The sequence below is a fragment of the Cinclus cinclus genome, chromosome 19 (genome assembly GCF_963662255.1).
Source record: "Cinclus cinclus chromosome 19, bCinCin1.1, whole genome shotgun sequence".
Lineage (NCBI taxonomy): Eukaryota > Metazoa > Chordata > Aves > Passeriformes > Cinclidae > Cinclus > Cinclus cinclus.
The window spans coordinates 11,178,908-11,197,941 of NC_085064.1; the positions used below are offsets into that span (position 1 = coordinate 11,178,908).

Below are 19,034 nucleotides of genomic sequence, written 5' to 3' on the forward strand. Positions count from 1 at the left end.
GCTGGTGGGTTGTCTGTCACCTCACTGTGTGACAGAGCAGGCACCTGTGAGAGAGAAGAGGACACCAAGGGCCATCAGCTCGACTTGCCAGGGACCAGGGGTGATGGGGAGGCACTGTGGCCAGAGGGGCCAGAGAAAGAGCTTCTTCATGAAGTCTGGGCCTCAGCATCACCCCAGGATGCTCTGCTTCCCTGTGCCAACAGAGTTCCCCATGCATGCAGTGTCACCCCAGTGTGGCACAGGAACCCTTTGTTCATGTTCCTGCAGTCCCTGATGACCTTTGGGGGAGCACAGATGCTGCTGGGAGGTGTAGAGCTGATGGGAAGTATCCACATGTGCCCCTCCACCCCAGCTAGCTGGCCCCACTACAGGTAGTCCTTGCTTGCTCTGTGCCTCAGTTTCCGCACCTGGCACACAGCCACAGCCTCAGTCCTCACTCCTTACTTTGCCCAGAATAGGTCAAACCTTATATGCAGCCAGCCTTGCCACTGCTGTGCACCAAAGGACATGAGGGAGCATCCCAGTCCTGCCTGAATAGCCCCAAGGTGAGGCCTTGACTGTAAAATGGGGTTTTGAAGTCCAAAACTGATGAGGGTTGAGTTTGGCAGTGTCCTGCCCAAGAAGTGCCTGCTCACCCCAGCATTCTCCTGTGATAATGGCAAGGCAATTCCCAGGCTCGAGGGTGTACTCACCAGTCCCTAAGGGCATCAGGAGCCCCAGCAGGCTGGAAGCTCATAGCCTCAGTGCCCTGAATACTCACATTTTATATTTAAGATATCACAGATTGCCAGTGCTCCACTGCGTGGGCACAGAGGGGAGGGAGGACAGGGAGAGCAGAAAGAACAGTACAGCACTTGGCTGCCAGTGGGGGAGCTCAGCTTGCAGCCACACGGACCCACCCCCCAGCTGTGGGATGCTCACCCTGCCAGGGTGCCCACCTGCCTGCCTCAGGCTTCTGTGGTTTAACCAGCAGCACTGCTGGAAGCAGAGCAGTGGTGGAGGTGGAAAGGGGAGTGGTTGGCTGAGGACCAGCTATCGGCTTAAGACCCCTCTGGAGAGCTGGTTCCCGCTGCAGGGCTCAGAGCGTTCAGCACCACAGGTATTTTACCCTTTTGTGGAAACCTCTGGAAACATGTGGGCTGCCTGAGCCCTGTGTCCAGCTGGGGCTAAGCCAGTGCCTCTAGTATTGGAGTCTCCTGGAAAGCAGTGCCCTACTTTCCCACCCACCCCAGCACTGCAGCTTGACTGCAAAAAATCCCTTCCCCACTTTGGCCCACTCCATCTGTTCTGCTAATATACATGAGCTAAGTTTAAGCTCCAGACAGCAGTGCACATCAGTGCTGCAGGTCTCTGTCCCCAGCAGCAGGATTGTTGCTCCTGTTTTGGGGATGTTGCGCCTGTTTTGGGGACGCTTTGAAAAGGAAACCCCTGCTCTAGCAGTGGCAGGGGCCATCCCATTTCTCAGCCCCTCTCCCCTTGGTGGTCAGTAATGTTGAACTCAGACTTACTGTGGCGGAAGTGTGCGAGGTGCCAGATGTGTCTGCCTGGGTGCTGCTGCGCTGGGCTGGGGCACCCAAGGGCTTCCTCTTTCTTAAGTTTTGCCTTGTTCCAGCCCCATAGCAGGTCCTTCCTCCCCCACGTGTCAGCTGGCACACCCCACTCCCAGCACTTCCCCTGCACTGTGCTGGGGGGTGGATACCTTCTCACCAAGTGGGCACTCCATAGTGGGTGCATGGCCCAGAACAAGGTGGGTGCCCTGTGGCTGGGTAGGTGCCCTCAGCCTTGACAAGGTGCCACCCATCTGCCACCCACAGCTTGGTTGCAAACAGGATACCAACTCCCAGTGACTCATCCTGAAACCATCGACTAACAGCCCCAAAGTGCCACTGAGTCCTGGGCGCTGTCCTATCTGGGATGTTTCCTGCCAAAAGGGGAAGCAGGTACATATGAGCCTCAGCAGTGTCTGCATGGAGAGCTGCCTCCTCTGCCTCTGCTCCAGTTGTGCCCTGCTCCCACTCTGGCTCAGTTGTGTCCTTTGCTGGCATTGCTGTTCAGAACCCAAGTCTCCATGAAGGCAAAATTTGTCTCTGGCAGGCAAAATGAGATGGGAAAACTGAGGCAGAGGCAAGGAAGGGAGCATTGAGGTGTGCAGCACTGTCCTGGTAGCTCGCAAGGGTATGCCCTATGCCTTGGCACATACAGAGCTGGGAACAGGGCTCCAGACTACTCCCTGGGGGTTCTCAGGCTGCTCCAGTGCCCCTGGGCTCTGCACCCTCGTTCCTGCCAGCCTCTTGGGATCCCTGTTGGGCACAATGCCATGCCACCATGCCACGGTGTAGCAGGGCTCTGTGGCACTTCCAGTGACACTCCAGAAGCCCTCAAACACCAACTGCAGCTCCAAGGGAGGGTGTTTCTTCTTCTGCCACCATGTCCATTTCCTGTCACCTTTTCTCACTCCTTTTCTGCATTTCTTCCCCTGCATGATTGAGAGCCCAGATACCACAATCCATAGGGTTTTCAGGATGGTTGGTAGAGTAGCAGGGAGCTTTTCCATGGCACTTAATAGCTGTCATATGCAGGTGCTGCCCCAGGACACCCTGTGCAGGGACAATGCTCTGGAAAGACTTGCAGCCAGTAGATCCAAACACCGTGACCCTGTGGTCCATGGGATATGGCTCTGAGCCAGGCAGGGAGCCAGGGCCAGTACTGCCCGGGTGGGTTGGGCAGAGATCGATGCCAGGGGCCAGGCCATCATCAGGAATGCTGGACAGCACCAGGGAGATTTATATGTGTGGGTACTGCCATCTGCAGATGACTTCACATAGACAGGAGCTTGGCCACCCCACAAGGAAGTCCCCTGAGAGGTACTCAGGGCTGCATATTCCCAAGTCTTCAGGACCCCTGGTCCATGGAGAAGATGGGCCACAAGGTCTTTGGAGCTTCTAGCCCATGGAGGGGTTGGGCCACTGGGTCCTTGGGCCACTGGGGTCCTTGGAGGAGATCTGCCACAGTGTCCCAAGGCTGTGCTGCCCCATGCTACATTGCTGGGTCTGTCCCTTGTTGGCTTCTCAGGGTTTCCATGGCCATGCCAAACAGAAGAGCAGCTGTGAAGCACCCCAAGACCCACCCAGGAGCAGCAGAAGGGAAGGATCAGGAGACCAAGGTTGGGGCTTTGACCCACCCATGGACCCCCTCCCACTGTGTTCCTCCAAGCTGGGGACTCACTCTGCTGCAGGAGAGCAGCTTGGAGGTGCTCCTTGTGTGGGCTGTGGGCAAACAACACACAATTCTTTGCGAGGAGCCTAGGGTGACTGCATCCCTCCTTCCCCAGGGATCTAGTAAAAGCACAGCTCCCCTCAGTTCTAGCCAACTCTGCTGCCCATAGCCCTGCCCGTGCACCCAGCAACCCTCAAAAACCAGTCACCCTCCGCAGAGCATGGAACTGGGCACTCAGTACCTCTTCACCACTACATCACCAGGCATCCTTTGTCCTCCTGGACCTCAGCCCAGAAGTTTGGGTAATAATGCTGCCTTGTGTCAGACAAGGGGAGCTTTTGTTAGCCCCAGGCTGCTGCCAAAGGGTCTGCCCTGAGCACAGGCTGGTTGGAAGGATGGATAGAAGGAAGAGTGGATGGGATTAAGGAGGAGAGCTGGCCTGGTTCAGTCCTTACTGCTGAGGGCATCCAGCCTTGGGTTCAGAGCTGACAGGAGAGAGATGTGGCAGCAGGTTGGTCCCTTCAACAAACACCCATGGATGGCCCAGCACATGCCCGTGGGAGAAGTCAGGCAGGAGCAGAGTGGGCAGCATCCAAGAACAAAGACAGCATGGCACCCTGGTACACAGATCCAGCAGCCCACGGTTTAGTCCGTCCTGTCCTGGGGTTGCACCAGGGGCAAAAGCACGGAGGTGACCTGTGTACGGTTGAGGAGCAGGAGGGCGGCGGCTCGAGGGGAGCGAGGGTTCCCCGGGCCTCTGAGGCAGCAGTCCCGCTCCGGATAGCCAGCACTGGCGCCACTGTTACCGGGATGGGTCGGGCCCGGGTCGCGCTGTGCCGGGCCTGCCGTGCGGGGAGGAGCGGGCGGGTCCGGCGGTGCCTTTAAGGGGCGGCCGCCGCGGGGCGGGGGTGGTGCTGGTGCGGCGCAGGGTCGGGGCGGGTGCGGCGGAGTCAGGGCCGGGCTGAGGCCGCTCCGCTTCCTCGCAACCCACGGCAAGCAGTAGATCGGCCGCTGGGTGGGGATGGCGGTGGGAGGCGGGTGACTGCGTAGCTGAGCGCGGTGCGGCCCTTCGGCGGGGCCGGCCCGACGTGACCATGGGGTTCCTGCATCAGCTGCATCTTCTGCTCTGGAAGAACGTGACACTGAAGCGGCGCAGCCCGGTGAGCGGGGGCGGGGGGGCCCTGTAGTCCCGAGGGGCGAGGCCGGACCCCGTGCGGAAATGGTGCCGGAGGGTCCCCCCAGTCCCTCGGCCTGCCGGTGTCCGCTCACCTCGGACTGCTTGTGCACGAATCCTCCGGCCCGCCGGCCCCTGTGCGGCAGCAACAGTTGGGGCTCTCCGCTTCGCTGTGGTGTCCGTGGGGCCGCCCGGATCCGGGGGCCGCAGGAGGAGCCCGGGACCGGGACTGGATGTCGCCCACCCCCCCGCCTCCCCTCCCGCCGTGGGATCACTCCCTGAGCCCCGGTACCCGCCGTGTATAAATAGGCTCTCAGCTCATATGTGGGTCGGAGCAGCCTGTCTTCCGTGGGCTAGAGAAAAAGCAACTTCGTGGGGTTGGGGTCCGGGGAGCTGGTGTGTGTGCCTTCCGGGCTGGCAGAAGGAGCAAGAGGGCATCGACCGTGCTGGGGCTTTGGGGCCGCTGCCCTCTCTGTCGCAGGCTTCCCGTGTGGGGTCACCCGTCAGCCCCCCGAGGGATCCGTAGCTGTGGGCAGGGGCTGCGTGCGCTGCCCGATGGAGCCGGTTATTTTTAGCGGGTGGGGGAGGGGAGCGAGTTGCTGCTCGCAAGCTGGCATCGCTTTTCTTTTCCCAAATATCCAGCAGGCCCGATCCTGCCGTTCCTCACCGGCAGCTGCCAGCACTAGACCCCGTGTAGCAGGAGCTGCGGAGGCCCCTGTGACAGGAGCCGGGCCGAGCCTGACGCTGCAGGCAGGTTTCCCTGAGCTGACAGCCCTGGTTCCCCCAAAATAGATGAGGGGGATGAAGCTCTTTGGCTGAGTCATCTGCCCTCTTTACTCTGAGCAGAGCTGCGTGGCCACGGCAGGGGCTGTACCAGACCCTTGCCTGCAAGGATGAGCAGCTTGGCACAGCTGGGCCCTGACACACACCGTCTGACCTGGCCCTGGCTGCCATGTCCACTGGGTTACAGAGTGGGGGTGCACACAGCTTTTGGGGACCCATTTTTATGTGACCCTCCCTGCCAGCCCCATGGGAGCATGGGGTTGCAGTACAGGAAGCTGTGGCCAGAGGAGGAGGGTGAGGAGCCCAGGCCCCATCACCTCCATGTGTATAGATGGAGTGCCAGTGCTGCAGGCAGGGTGGCAGGATATGGAGCAGCCCCTCCTTGCCCACCCAGTGATGCTGTGAGTGCATGGGGTGTGCGGGGGACCAGCTGTGTGCCAGGATGAGAGCTGGTTCCAGTGTCGTGGGTGCTCATGGATGGATTGGATGCAGTCCCTAGGACAGCTGTGCCCTGAGGATGCGCATGCCCTGTGTATGTCACCTCCTTCCTTGTGCTACTCCAGTGTGTGAATCCCAGAGTTACTTTGTGTCCCTGGTCTGCACAGGAGCCATCATCCTGCCTGTTTCCTGGTGAGCTCTGCCTTCTCCTAGCAGTGCTGAACTGCCAGTGCTGGCTGGCCCGGGCAGAGCCAGGCCCTGGTGGTGGCTGTGCCTGGCATTCAGCAGTGGGTTCCCCTGTGCAGGTCTACCCTGGCAGCAGCTGCAGATGGATGTTTCACTCTTAAGAAACCAGCTCCCACTGGGGTGATCTTACTGCAGCAGCCAGAGGCTGGGGGACTGGAGCAGGGAAGGGGAAATGCACTACTAGCCCATTCTGCTGATGGATGTTCACCCAGGGGCAGGCAGAGTTGGGGTTTCCTGGGCTTCTTCCAGCCTCAGAGAGGGAGTGTGGTTACCAGCAGTTGCCTTTTTGCACAGCCTGGTGCTGCAGGTGGTCCCCTGGGGTCAGTCCTTGCCACCATACTCTCCCCTCCTGGCAACAGGTGGAGCAGCAAACCCAGTGCTGCAATGTAGGGAGGGAAGCAGAAACCTCAGGTTTGACTGAGGGCTCTGGGCTGGGACTTGAGAACTGGAGCAGTTTTATGTTCTGTCTGTGAATGTTGGTGGCCTGGGGGCATCCCCATTGTCCTTGCCAGCAGGAGGTGTTCAGGAGCAGGATTGCATTGGGGTACAGCCATGGTTTTGGGGCAGACTGTATTCATAGGCACTTGGTAAGAGTTTGGCTGTTACCACTTGTGGGTGGATGATGGGTGCAGGGAGACCTGCAGCGTGGCCAGGGGGATGCCCAGGCACTGTCAGTGGCACCTCTTTTAGGCCTTTTTCTGAGCCCATAATGGCTTTGGACCTTATCTGGTGTGGCTGAGCTGTTCTGGGGGCTACTCTGGGGTTTGGTCCCGATTTTTTTTTTTTTTTTTTTTTTTTTCCTCCCCAGAGCAGAAATTCAGGCAGAATGATGGAGTTCTGAGTAGAACAGCATCGGTTGCTCTTGGCGAAGGGAAGCCTGGGCTGTGGAGTCCACTGGAGTGCCCATGGGGATTGCTGGCTGTGCCTTGATTCTGCTGGGACAGGAATTGTTAAAGGATGGGCTCTCCCATGACTTTGGTATCTGGTTTAAACTTATGTTGGATGCAAAATTAGCAGGTGCTCTCTCAAAAGTCACCACAGGCAGACTTCAGGGTGTTCACCTGCCTGCCTTGGGGCTCTTTGTGCCCCTTCGTTTGGGATGGGCAGTCAATCAGAGCTGGAGCTCCCAGTAACAGAAGTGTGCTGCCAGTTTGCTTGGTCCTGGGGAAGGGCTGGTGGACATGTCAGGGTTCTTTGAAGGGAATGGTGGGAGCAGTTTTTCTGTTTTGGTGCTGTAGCACATTGATGGGACTCCCTGTGGCATGGGCCCTGGGATGAGGGGAGGGGTATAGGTAGAGCTGACAGTAGTGTGGCTGTTCTGCTCTGTGCAGGATCTGTGCCTTCTGCACTTTGTCCAGAAGGCTGAAAACTCTCCACACAGGAGCTAGCAGATCTGTCCCTTCCCCCTGGCAGGTGGTAGAGAGCTGGGGAGAAACTGATGCTGCCAGAAAAAGAGAGGCTGAAATTTGGCGTGCTGGGGGGCTCTATCAGTGCCTCTGCTGGAGTGCAGTGTCCCTAAGAACCTGTGCCTGTGCACCCTGGGAGGATGCTGGTACTGGATCCCGCAGCATGAATTGGTTGGGTACTGTCCTGGCTCTGGGTGCTCTTTGCCCCCTTGTTGTTTGCAGCAAGTGTGGGGAGGGGAATCATGGGTTTGGCAGGGATGTGCTGGCCCAGCAGAGTCTCTGTGAGTCCCTGGTGGCAGGGCAGCTGGGTGGCACCTGCTGCAGGACACCTTCCTCCATGCTGGCTGCAGGCATGACCCTGTGCTCAGGTCAGGCATCTTGTGCCGGTGGGAGGGTGGCCATATCCCAGTGCTGTGTGAGGGCACTGATGATAATGTGCCCTCTTGGTCCAACACACAGGTGCCTGGCTGACACTGCAGTAATGGGGAGAACTGTGGTGGGTTCCTGGGTCCTCAGCTCAGGAGAGTTGTTGATAAACCCCAGGAGGGATTTCTTGCTCCTCCACCCTCCCTGAGGCAGGACCCCGGGCTGCCATGCCAGGGCTGTCAGGGGTGGGGGTGTGCCCATGCTGGAGGCAAGGGGTAGTGGGATAGATGGATATAACTGGAAGTGACCAGAGGCAGAAGTGAGGTTGACCAGGCCTTGGCAGGATGGGAGTTGGCAGCCCCTGGACCTGGCACTGTCTGTCCCCATGGGGCAGGTGACCTTGAGGAAGCCTCTCAGGCCCACACCTGGGTGGTGACCATCAGTGGGTGTCCATGGTTGGGTCTCCACTGGAGCTAGGTAGCTTGGCACAGCCTCTTGCATTATGGAGCCTATTTTGTCCCAGAGTTCTCGAGCTCATCTTTCCTAGTGACCATGGCTTTACCTGCCTTTACTTTCTGGCTGTAGGCAAAATTGGGTATTTAACAGTGATTGAAGTCTGGAACCATGAAAATTTAAAGGTATTTCTGCAGCTTTAAAATGCTATTGGAACAGTTGGATACTACAGGAGCTGAGAGACCCATCCCTCAGGGTTCCTGCAGGCCAGCACTTATTGCCAGTTCCTACTAGCACTGTGGGCAGCACTGGGATGGGCAGAGAGGCTGGCATGGAGTAGGCAGCAGCTCCTCCTTCTATGAGGAGACAGGCAGACCCTGCCCTGTCCTCTGGGACGTATGTGCGGGGATTTTGGATGCTGTGTGTGTGATGTTGCTTCACCTGTGTTGACACCAGTAAACCCCCTTGCAGGTGCCAGGCTATGGGAGAGGGGGGCTGACATGGCAGGTTTGGGGTGCAGGAGTGTCACTGGAGTTGCCAGCTTGAGCGTTTTACTATGGGTGTGCCCAGCCCCTGACTGCCCCTCTCCGACCATGCTGTGTGTTGCAGCAGGCACTGCTGCCTCTTACTCAGCCTGCTAGCAGCCTCTCACTTCCATCTGACAGTGTGGCGGAGCATGGACATAGGTGTTGAATCACTGTCCCACTGCTCCAGGAAAGACACGTCCCCTTGCCAGGGGCCAGCACCCTCCTGTGGCACCCACCCAGCTCTTCTTCCCTGCTCAAGGAATTGGGCAGGACCCCACTACCCCTGCCTCCAGCCAAGGGCAGGGCCGAACGTGGGACACTGTCTTTAGGGTGGCAGGTGGACACCCAGCACTTGTGCAAGCCTGGACAGCACCTGTGATCATCCTGCTCACATCTAACCAGACTGAAATGAACATGTGGAAGGAGAGAATGCCACCAGCCAGGAGCTGTTCCTGGCCTCCACAGCCACTGTCACCTGGTACAAGGCTCCTGGGACCAGTGTCCCACCCTTGGTCCTGCACCTGTGCCCTTGTCAAGAGAGGAGGGAGACAGGGGATGGGTGACAGGGCAGGGCAGACTAGCTGGTGCAGTCATGGCCAGCTGCTGGTAGGGACTGCCCCCTTTCCTCTCTCCTTGGCCGTCTCCTGCCTACTGGGGAGTATTTCCCTCTCAGCATCTTGCATCCTGGCCTTCCTCCTTGCTCCCTCACACAATTCCAAAATATCCCCCAGTGTCTTTCAGCTGTGGGCAGGGACCCTACCATCCCCAGGCTGTGCTGGTGGTGTCCCTGCCAGGTGCCTCTCTGGAAGTCTTAAGACTCCATTAGGCCCCACTGAATTCCAATGCCCCAGTGTGGGTGTAGAACAGCCCTGGTCTCCCCACCCCTGGGAAGTTCCCATGGGGGCAGCCCTGGGGACCAGGAGGGCAGGGTCAGTCCTAGAGGTGCAGCCTGGCAGATAGCCATCTGCTACCATGTCTGCCTATCACCACGTCACTCTGGTTGCCAAAGATGTGGGACAGCCTGCTGTGACACTGGGGTATGTGGCAGTGCAGAAGGGACTGGGGTCAAGGGGCATCTCTGGGGATGGAAATGAGCAAAAGTCAGTGACCCTATCATAAAAACAACAACAAGCAGATTTCAACAAGCTGTTGCCACCAAGGACAGTCCCCACATGAGCCTGGTACAGGCCAGCATGGGTGTGTGGGCATGGTCCCCCTCAGTGCCTGAGCACAGAGTCCCCGTTGTGTGCCTGGTAAACAGGCAGGGGGTGGAGCAGAGGCCATGGGACAGCAGTGTGTGTCAGGGTGTCCCCTGCTGTATGCAGGAACACAGTGTGTGTCCACTGTCCTGTGTGCAGGAACAGCGATACCAGTGACTGTCCCTGGGACTGGTGTTATCAGAAAGATGAGGATTCTCAGGCACTGCTCCTGGAGGCATTTTATTCTCTTCCAGCCCTTTCTTCCTCCCCAAAACCAGCAACTCTGGCATGGCAGGTGCAGCGTGGGCAGCGCCCATGGATGCAGTTGTGCTCATCCCACAGAAGTAGCACTGTGGCCATTTGCTGGCAGGGATGTGGGTGCTCTGCTCCTTCTGCCCACTGCCATTTGGGGCTGCTCAGACTTTCTTGACAAAGTGTTGGCAACCCCCGAGTGAGGCAGTGTGCAGGTGATGTTGGAGACAGGAGGGCCTGACGCTGTCACCTGTTGGCAGCTGCATCCTTCATGTTAAGGACCATTCTTGCCAGCCCATGGGCTTGCCCATTGGCACTGGTCACTACTGGGAGGCTGGTGTGGGTTGTGTAGCATGCACCTTCCCAGCAGTGGGGCTGGGCCCTGCCCTGCCCATGGGTAGCAGCAGGTCTCAGGGTCTCAGCAGCAGCCTTGGGTCTGATCTGGCCCTGGAGTGAGCCACAGTTGGCTCACCTCACCCTGTGCCTCAGTTTCTGATCCTGCAGTGGTTCCCTGCTGCTGTTCCTGGCAGCGGGGCTGTGACGTATCCAAGCACTCTGGTGCAAAGTGGCAGCAGCAGTGCTGGCAGTGTGCCGGGTGCTTGCTCCTGCCAGTGGAGATGCTGATGCCTATCCCCAGGGCCTCTGGGCACATAGCCTAGTCTGGGCTTCTGAGCCACTATGGCCAGGAATTCCTGGGGATTTGCTGTTTTTTACCATGTGCTGCCAGTGGAAATTCCTTACAGCCAGAGCCTTTTGGGAGGGCATGGAAGGGGTGCCAGGATGGCCCAGTTGCACCTGGAGCTGGGTGAACTGAAGGTCTATCCTCTGCTATTAGACTCAGCTGCTGAACATCATGAGATCCAGCAATGGCACAGGTGACAGAGGACATCATGCTGCTCCAAGCTGTGAGGGCACTAGGCTTCAGGACTTGAGGTCTTCTCCCTGGGCAACCCCAGCTATGGTGGACCACTGAAGCTGAGCTCAAGCCCCAGCATCCTGTTTACACTGCTGCAGGAGGCATCCATCTCCTCTGTGTACCCTGCCGTGTCCTACAGTGCTCTGGACAGAGTGGTGCGGGTAGGAGGTTGTGGGATGCTCAGGAACCTGTTTGCCACTCGCTGAGCTGTGACAGAGCCACCAGCCATCTGCAGTATGTGGACACAGTGCTGCACTGCACCAGTGCCTGGGGGCCCCTGTACTGCCCATGCTTCTCCCTAGTGGCTGGATTCTGTCCCTAAGCATCCTGTTTCCTCTGCTCTGTGTCATCCCCAGTGGGTGCTGGCCTTTGAGATCTTCATCCCCCTGGTACTCTTCTTCATCCTCCTGGGGCTGCGGCAGAAGAAGCCAACCATCCCTGTGAAGGAAGGTGAGTCCCAGCAAGGTGGTGCTTGGGGCACTCCTACACCTGGGGGCACCCTGAGGCCCTGGAGAGGTGCTCCAGCCTGGGGGCAGGGGGGAACCTTGAAAGGCCTTTAGGGGCACATTGCACTGGGCAGGGTCTACAGCCAAGGACTGGTGGAAGTATGAGAGTCTGTACCAGCCTGGGGAGGCTCCCCTGGGGGTTGCAGCACCAACCAGCCTGTGCCCGTCATGGGCACAGACATTTTGCATGGGGAAGGGCAAGCTGCATGGTGCTGGAACAGCCACAGTCCCCCTAAGTAGTTGAGGGTCAGCTGGAGTGGCTCTGGGAAGGGCTCCCCAGTGAGAGAGACCTACAGGAAGCCCCTACGCCTGGCCCTGGGGCACTCAGAGGCCTGGCAGGATGATAAATTGTTAGGACTGGGGCTGAGGGCTCTGGGAGAATTCCAGCTGGAGCTTTGGCCTGGGCTCTGGTGCCCATAGGCTGTGCTACTGGGAGGAGGTGGCAGAGTGAAGCTGCCAGCTCACGAAGGCCCGTGAATGCTCATGTTGATGGGTCCCCTGGCAGAGGTGGCAGTGCATTGCCAGGGTAGATGCTGCGTACTGGTGGTGACCCCATGTAACAGTGGTTTGAGCCTGTGTTTCAGTGTGTCCCAGCAAGGGAGAGCCCAGCTGCCAGAGTGGTCCGGCTGCAGCAGGCACTGCCCGGGTTCCTGCCTTGGCACTGATATTTGCTCTCTATTGTGTGGTTTTTGGTTTTTTGTTTGTTTGTTTGTTTGTTTGTTTGGGTTTTTTTGGGGTTTTTTTTGTTGGTGTTTGTTTTTTTTGTTTGTTTGTTTTGGTTTGGTTTGGTTTTTTTTTTGCTCATGTTTTCTTTTTCTTTCCCACCATCTCCCCTGCCTGCCTGCCCTTCATGCCTCAACTGCATGCACCAGTCTGTAAGTTGGTGGGACGGGTGGGCGCCTCCCCCTATTCCTTTGCCAGTGCTGGCCTCATAGTCTGGGGAGGAAGAGCCTGGTTTAGATTAGCTCACTCCGGCCTAATCCATGCCTCTGTAAGCCCCTTGCCCTCCTCCATGGCTGGTGAAGATGAGCTTGGGCAGCACGGTATGGCACCTGCCTACTCCTCCCTGGGGACTGACTAGCCATGGTGGTGTACCCCCTTGGTTGATGATGCTGGGTTCCCCTGGGGAACAGTGGCTGGGGCCACTGGTGGCCATGTCTCCGGCCTCCTGGGCTGCATAGGGCTATCCAGGCCAGATGGAAGCTTGTCTTATCCCTTCTTCTTGCCTGCCTCCTGGAGCAAAGTCTGCTGGATCCTGTCACCCATGTGGTAGCCTGTGGTCACCCAGTCTTGTGCAGTCACCCAGGGGTTGGGGCTGGCTCCCACCCTGGCACCATCACCAGGTCCCTGTCTTGGTCCCTCATGGCTGGGACAAGCTGGATGTGGTACTAGAGCCTCAAGGCCAGCAAGATGCCATCCATGCCCTGACTTTGTCACCAAACCATGGCATGGCCACCAGTGTGGGTTCCACCGCCCGAGCAGGCTGCTGGCCTATCCCATGCTGCACCTTTCCCTTGTTCCTGCCAGAAGTCCATCTTCACCAGTCCCTGATGATTGCAGCCTTACTAACAGCACTGACCTACCTCTAACCACAAGGTCATTGCCAGGGTGGCAAGAGCAGGGTCCCTGCCTGGCACTGCCCAATGACAGACAACTTGTGGTCCCCATTGGGCAGGGTCATTCTGGGCTTGCCCTGCCCTGGGGAAGGACACTAGATTGTCCCAGCAGGGATGATGGCTCAGTGCTGGTGAAGGGGGGAGGATTTGCCAGCCCTTTGCTGCTTCTTGTTTCTTCCATCTTCCTGCTCCTTGTCTCCATTTCCACCCACCTCCAGCCACCACATGTTGGGGCAGCCGGGCTTGGGGGAGGCTGGGGGCTCTGGGAGCTGCCACCAACAAGTCTATTTTCCCTATTATATTTTTCCTCCTTTTTCTCTGGAGATCCACCACTGCCTCTGAGGCTACTAACAGGAGGGGCCAGGAGCCTGGAGGAGGTCGGTGGCCATCTTGGGGCAAGTGGCAGAAATTGGCATCATCATGGGGCTCGAGGGAGCCATCATCCAGGGAAGAGTGGGTGGGGGCAAGAGGGCTGGAGCCAGGGGTGCTGGAGCTGCCTGAAGCCCCACAGGGTCACCAGCCAGGACAGCCCTGGTAGGAAAGCTGCTGACTTCTGACCATGGCCACCAGCCTCCCATGGGCTCACAGACCCCAACGCGTGCTTTTCTGAACTGAATGTCTGTTTCTCTGGTGGCCCCTTTCCGTTCCCTTGCCTCTTTGCCTCTTCTCCCCGCTGCCTGCACTTTCCTTGGCCTCTTCTGCACTCTTACTGGCTCCAGCTTTCTACACGGCGGCCCCGCTCACGTCAGCTGGGATCCTGCCAGTCATGCAGTCCCTGTGCCCTGATGGCCAGCGTGATGAGTTTGGCTTCCTGCAGTACTCCAACTCCACGTGAGTCCTGTCCTCACCATGCACTTCCTCTCCCACCCCTAATGCTCCTGCACAGAGCCTGCCCCTTTTCCACTGCCAGCTTGGGGCTGAGGTGGAAGCTGGCATCCCCCAAAGTGCTTGGGTGCAGACTACTGTGTTCTTGGTGCAGGGAACACCTCAGTCTGTTCTGCTGTGGGCTCCCAGGTGTTCAGTGCTGGGAGGAGGATTAAGGTGGCCCTTTGAGACACCTTGAGGTGCTGGGGCTCACAGGCAAGGGCAGTGGTGCCTCATTTCAGACAGGACTGCTGTCCCCCACACCTGAGGGACTCTTTCCCCCCAAACTCTGGGGAAGGTATTCCCATCCCTCTGTCCCTGAAGCCAGAGTGGTGCTGGACTCTCGCAGGGTGACACAGATCCTGGAACACCTCAGCGAGGCAGTAGAGCAAAGCAGCCTCTTCGACCCACAGCACCCAGGACTGGAGGAGGAGCTGGAGTCGCTGCGTGGGCACCTGGAGGCCCTCAGCAGGCCTGAGCCCAGCTCCATAGACACCCACTTCAGCAGCCGAGCAGGTGGGTTGTGCTCTGCCTGCCCCTGCTGCCTGTGCAGGCAGGGACAGATAGTGTCAGCTTACCCAGCACAGTGATGGTGTGTGGCAGTGCCCTGCCATTGTCATAGATCACTACATCGGGTCACAGCTCTGGGGCTATGCCATCTCCCTGATGCTGGTGGGCTGCTCTGACCTCCCACCTTTTTTGGCAGGGTCCAGCTTCACACTGGCATGGGCAGCCAAAGACCAGGTTGAGCTGCGGCGCTTCCTGATGCAGAACCTGTCACTCCCCAATGGCACGGCTGAGCTGCTCCTGGGCTCAAGCATTGACCTGAGAGAGGTAGGTGACCTCTGGGCTTTGCAAGGGTCTGTGCTGCCCTGTGAATTGTACCCAGCTGGGATTTGTGCTACCCTACTACCCTATGCCAGGGCCTTGCTGGGCAAGCAGGTGCAGCACTGGTGCTCCACTTTTGGCATATGTGGCAGTCCTGCTCTCATCTCGGTGCAGGTGTACCAGCAGTTTTTTGATTCCTTTCCTTTGGTACCTGATGAGACCCATGAGCAAGACCTGTGGGATGGGTTTGGCCCCAGCAAGAGGATGAAACAGCTGGAGGTGAGGAGCAGTGCTGCATGCAAGGGGACCTGGTGGGGTAGAGGTAGAGCCTGTCCTATTGTCCCCTCCATATCCCACCCCAGGTGGTTTGGGAGTGTCTGTCCCAGTAGAAGGGGCCATGACAGAACATTGTCAGGGGACAGAGCAGCAGCAGGGATGGCTGGGGTCCATCCTGGTGCTGCCACCAATTCCCCCAGTGTTATGAGACACACCAGTACCGGTGCCTGGGTTTACCATTGCAGTGGGGGTTGGTGCTGACTGAGTGGTGGCTGTGGAGGAAGCAGGAGAGATTGTTCCCCACCTTGTGTCTGGCATGCAGGGGACCCCTGCTCCCTGCATCTGCACATCCCTTTTCTTCCCCTCCCCTTGGAAACCATGGATGCTATGGGGCTGTTCATGTATGCTTGGGGACACACAAGGAGGGGGACCTGGGGAAAGCCCCCATCCCACCAGCCATCCCCGTTCTTCATCTTGCAGAAGAGCCTCCCCAGTGGCTGGAGGAGCGTGCAGGAAGGGCTGGTTCACAGGGTGCTGCAGGGCCCAGTGGCAGCCCCACGCCGGCCGGCACTGCTCCGCATGCTCTCTCAGGCTCTGGGCTTCACCAGCACTGCTGTGGCACCTGCTATCTCTGATAGCCCTCAGGCCTTTGTCACCGAGATGGAGGTGAGCACTTCATGGGGCAACCTAGGCTGCTCTGCTAGAGCAGGCACTTCAGTGCTGTCCCTGCAACTTCTTGCCCTGTAGAATGTCTTCTTCACTGGGCCAGTGCTGGAGCAGGTGACATGTGAGCAGAACCCCGGGGGACTGCAACGCCTCCTACGCGTGTCCCCCAGGCAGCAGCCACTGCTGGCAGCATACCAGGCGCTGGCCTGCAATGGCAGCCGAGCCACCCGCCAGGAGCGCTTTGCCCATCTGGCCTCTGAGCTCCAGGAGCAGCTGGACACCCCCAAGATCATCAGCAGGGTGAGAGCAGGGCTGGTGGCTGGGATGAGACTTGAGCAGGGTTTTCTACTCAGCTGGTATTATGTTGGGGAACAATTACATGGCCTGGCTTCTCCTGGTTACCCCTGACTGATTACCTTCTCTGACATGAGTACCCCCCACACCCAGCTCCATGGTAAGATCCCAGGTGGTTTCCCCTCTAGCACTTGCTTGGACACTGCCTATTGGATGGGGCTGGCTATCCCCAATGTCTTCTTAGGTGTCCCCTCCCAGGTTCTCTCTTCAGGACCAGCAAAGCTTTTTGTGGCACAGCTCAAGCCTGACTCAGAGGTCCCACTCTTTGTACCACCCAAGCTCAGTGTGTCCTTTGTAGGAGCAGAGGACTACCCTTCCTGTCTTGAGTGCTATCTCTTGTCCTCACACAAGTCCCTGCCAGCATTTGCCACCATTCTCACTGCCTCATAGCCACAGATGCACAGCAATGAATCCAGGGCCTTACCTCAGCGCAGCTCCAACCTTTTAACCAAGAAAGTGGAGTTGCTACTGCTTGGCATCCTCATTAGTCCCTTCCTAATGGCAAGCAGGACCCTGTTGTCCCAGCAATGAGTAACTCCTCCTCCTCCTCATACTTGCAGCTGAAGCTGGAGGAGGTGAACAGCACAGCTACCCAGCACCGCCTCCGTGCTCTCCTCGAGGACCTGGTGGAGATGGAGAAGGTTCTGCGGGACATGGACATCCTCTCAGCACTGGCTAAGCTGCTGCCCAGGGGAGCCTGTGCCAGCAAGGCCCCGCCACCCGTGGCCAACAGCACCAGCTGGGTCAGCGCCAATGCCACGGCTGGCAATGCCACAGCAGAGGAGGAGGAGGGTGCTGTGGAGGGCCCGTCTGGCATCGACAACCCCCAGGGGCAGTTCTCAGCGTTTGTGCAGCTCTGGGCAGGACTGCAGCCCATCCTCTGCGGCAACAACCGGTAGGTAGGAGTGCTAGGGGATGGATGGCTTCAGGTTCTCCCTGCACAGGCCATCCCCCCTTGCTGAGCAGGATGGGTGCTGTACTACAGCCTTGTGCTGCAGCCAGGGGTACTCCCTGTGTTGGGCGGCACCACACAGGCGCTGGAGTCAGTGTGAAGGCCTATCATAGGCAGGGGTGAGGGCTGTCTGCAGCATGGGGTGCTGAGCCTGAAGCAGAGTGGAAAGCCTGGTGTCCCTGTGCAGGACCATCGAGCCTGAGGCACTGAAGCAGGGCAACATGAGCTCTCTGGGCTTCACCAGCAAGGAGCAGCGGAACTTGGGCCTCCTTGTGCATCTGATGACCAGCAACCCCAAAATCCTGTATGCACCTGTGGGCACTGAAGTTGACAAGGTCATCCTGAAGGTGAGGATGCATAGGCTAGGACCTTTGTCCTTCTTCTCCCGCTGTCCTGCTCAGCAGGTGGGCTGTGTGGCAGGGAAGAGGTTGACTGCCAGACACAGGCAGCTTCTACAGGCAGTGGGAGGTGGGCAGGTATCTCCATAGCTGCTAGTCATTCCATAGAGCAGGAAGCCCCTGCCTCTGCCTGCTGTATGATTTTCTGCCTGGCCCCCAGGCCAATGAGACCTTCGCCTTTGTGGGCAATGTCACCCACTACGCCAAGGCCTGGCTGAACATCTCCCCCGAGATCCGAGCCTACCTGGAAGAGGGCAGGCTGCAGAGGCGCATCCGCTGGCTCCAGCAGGTAGGGCAGTGTGGTGAGGATGAGCCTGCCTGGGATTTACTGCCCTGGCAGTGGAGAAGGGCTCATTCTTCCCTTAGATACCCTGTAACTTCTTTGTGTGGTAATCCCTGGTATCCACCTTCTCTTGTGGAGACATTAGTCTGGATCCCTGCACAGTGTGCACACTGTCCCCTATCCCCAGCAGGAGCTTTGGGTCCTACCTGTGGGGTGGGGTGGGGGGGTAGTGACCTGAGAGGCAGGGCATACCCCAACTTCTCCCTCCCATGTCTTCTCTGTCTCAGTTGACCACTGACCTCCACAAGCACCCAGAGATCCTGAATGTCTCTGACAGTGATGTTCTCCACAACTTTCTCAATGGCAACTTCTCCCTGCCCAATGCCAGCATCCTGCTCCAGCAGCTGGATACCATTGACAATGCTGCCTGTGGCTGGGTCCGCTTCATGGCCAAGGTAAGGTGGAGCCCACATGTGGAAGGTTAAATCGCCAACTGCCAGGCTCTGTTGGGCTGAAGAGGGTCAGATCCACTGAGACCGTTTTAAGAGCATGGGACAGGAGTGCTGGGGTTGGTGGTGGCTCCTGCAGTGTCCAGAGCTTTGGGGTAGGTGTCTAAGGTGGAGGTCCTCACACACTGCTGACTTCAGGGGCTGGGGTTGGCTTTGGGTGGCACATGTTGTACTGTGTGCAGGCTCTGTGTGCTAGAGCCATCCAGGGCCTTGGGATCTCACTAGCCTGCTGAAGCATGTCCAGAGAAGGGCAGTGGAGCCAGGGAAGGTTCTGGAGCACAAGTCTGGTGAGGAGGGACTGAGAGCTGGGGGAGCTCAGCCTGGAGAAAAGGAGGCTTAGGTGGGACCTTCTAAGTCTCTCAAATTACTGAGAAGGAAGTTGGAGAGAGGTGGGGGTTGGTCTTTTCTCCCAGGTGACAAGTGACAGGACAACAGGAAACAGCCTGAAGTTGTAGAAGAGGAAGTTTAGATCAGATTTTAGGGAAACTTTCTTCACTGAAAGGTTGGTCAGCACTGGAACAGGCTGCCCAGGACAGTGGTACTACCCTTGTGTTCAAAAAATGTGAATTTGACACCTGGGGGCATGGTTTAGTGCTGGGCTTGATAGTATTTGAGTTAATGGACTCCGTGATCTCAGAGAGTTTTTCCAATCTTAATGATTCTATGATTCTTCTTCCACTAGGTCAGCGTGGACATCTTCAAGGGCTTCCCGGATGAGGAGAGCATTGTCAACTACACACTGAACCAGGCGTATCAGGACAATGTCACGGTCTTTGCCAGTATGTCCCTGGGAGCCAGCTCTTCTC

General features: G+C 58.0%; 1 protein-coding gene across 1 annotated transcript in view; it reads left to right on the plus strand.

Annotated features, from left to right (window-relative positions):
• Positions 1 to 4,310: 4,310 nt before the first annotated feature.
• Positions 4,311 to 19,034, plus strand: part of ABCA2 (ATP binding cassette subfamily A member 2) — a 31,374-nt gene continuing 16,650 nt past the window's right edge. The window contains exons 1-13 of the mRNA XM_062505661.1: positions 4,311 to 4,376; positions 11,333 to 11,426; positions 13,818 to 13,929; positions 14,312 to 14,478; positions 14,669 to 14,796; positions 14,965 to 15,069; positions 15,547 to 15,732; positions 15,814 to 16,032; positions 16,647 to 16,981; positions 17,226 to 17,385; positions 17,597 to 17,725; positions 18,007 to 18,174; positions 18,911 to 19,007. Of these exons, the coding sequence (XP_062361645.1) occupies positions 4,311 to 4,376; positions 11,333 to 11,426; positions 13,818 to 13,929; positions 14,312 to 14,478; positions 14,669 to 14,796; positions 14,965 to 15,069; positions 15,547 to 15,732; positions 15,814 to 16,032; positions 16,647 to 16,981; positions 17,226 to 17,385; positions 17,597 to 17,725; positions 18,007 to 18,174; positions 18,911 to 19,007 (1,966 nt within the window). The remainder of the gene's footprint in view (positions 4,377 to 11,332; positions 11,427 to 13,817; positions 13,930 to 14,311; positions 14,479 to 14,668; positions 14,797 to 14,964; positions 15,070 to 15,546; positions 15,733 to 15,813; positions 16,033 to 16,646; positions 16,982 to 17,225; positions 17,386 to 17,596; positions 17,726 to 18,006; positions 18,175 to 18,910; positions 19,008 to 19,034) is intronic.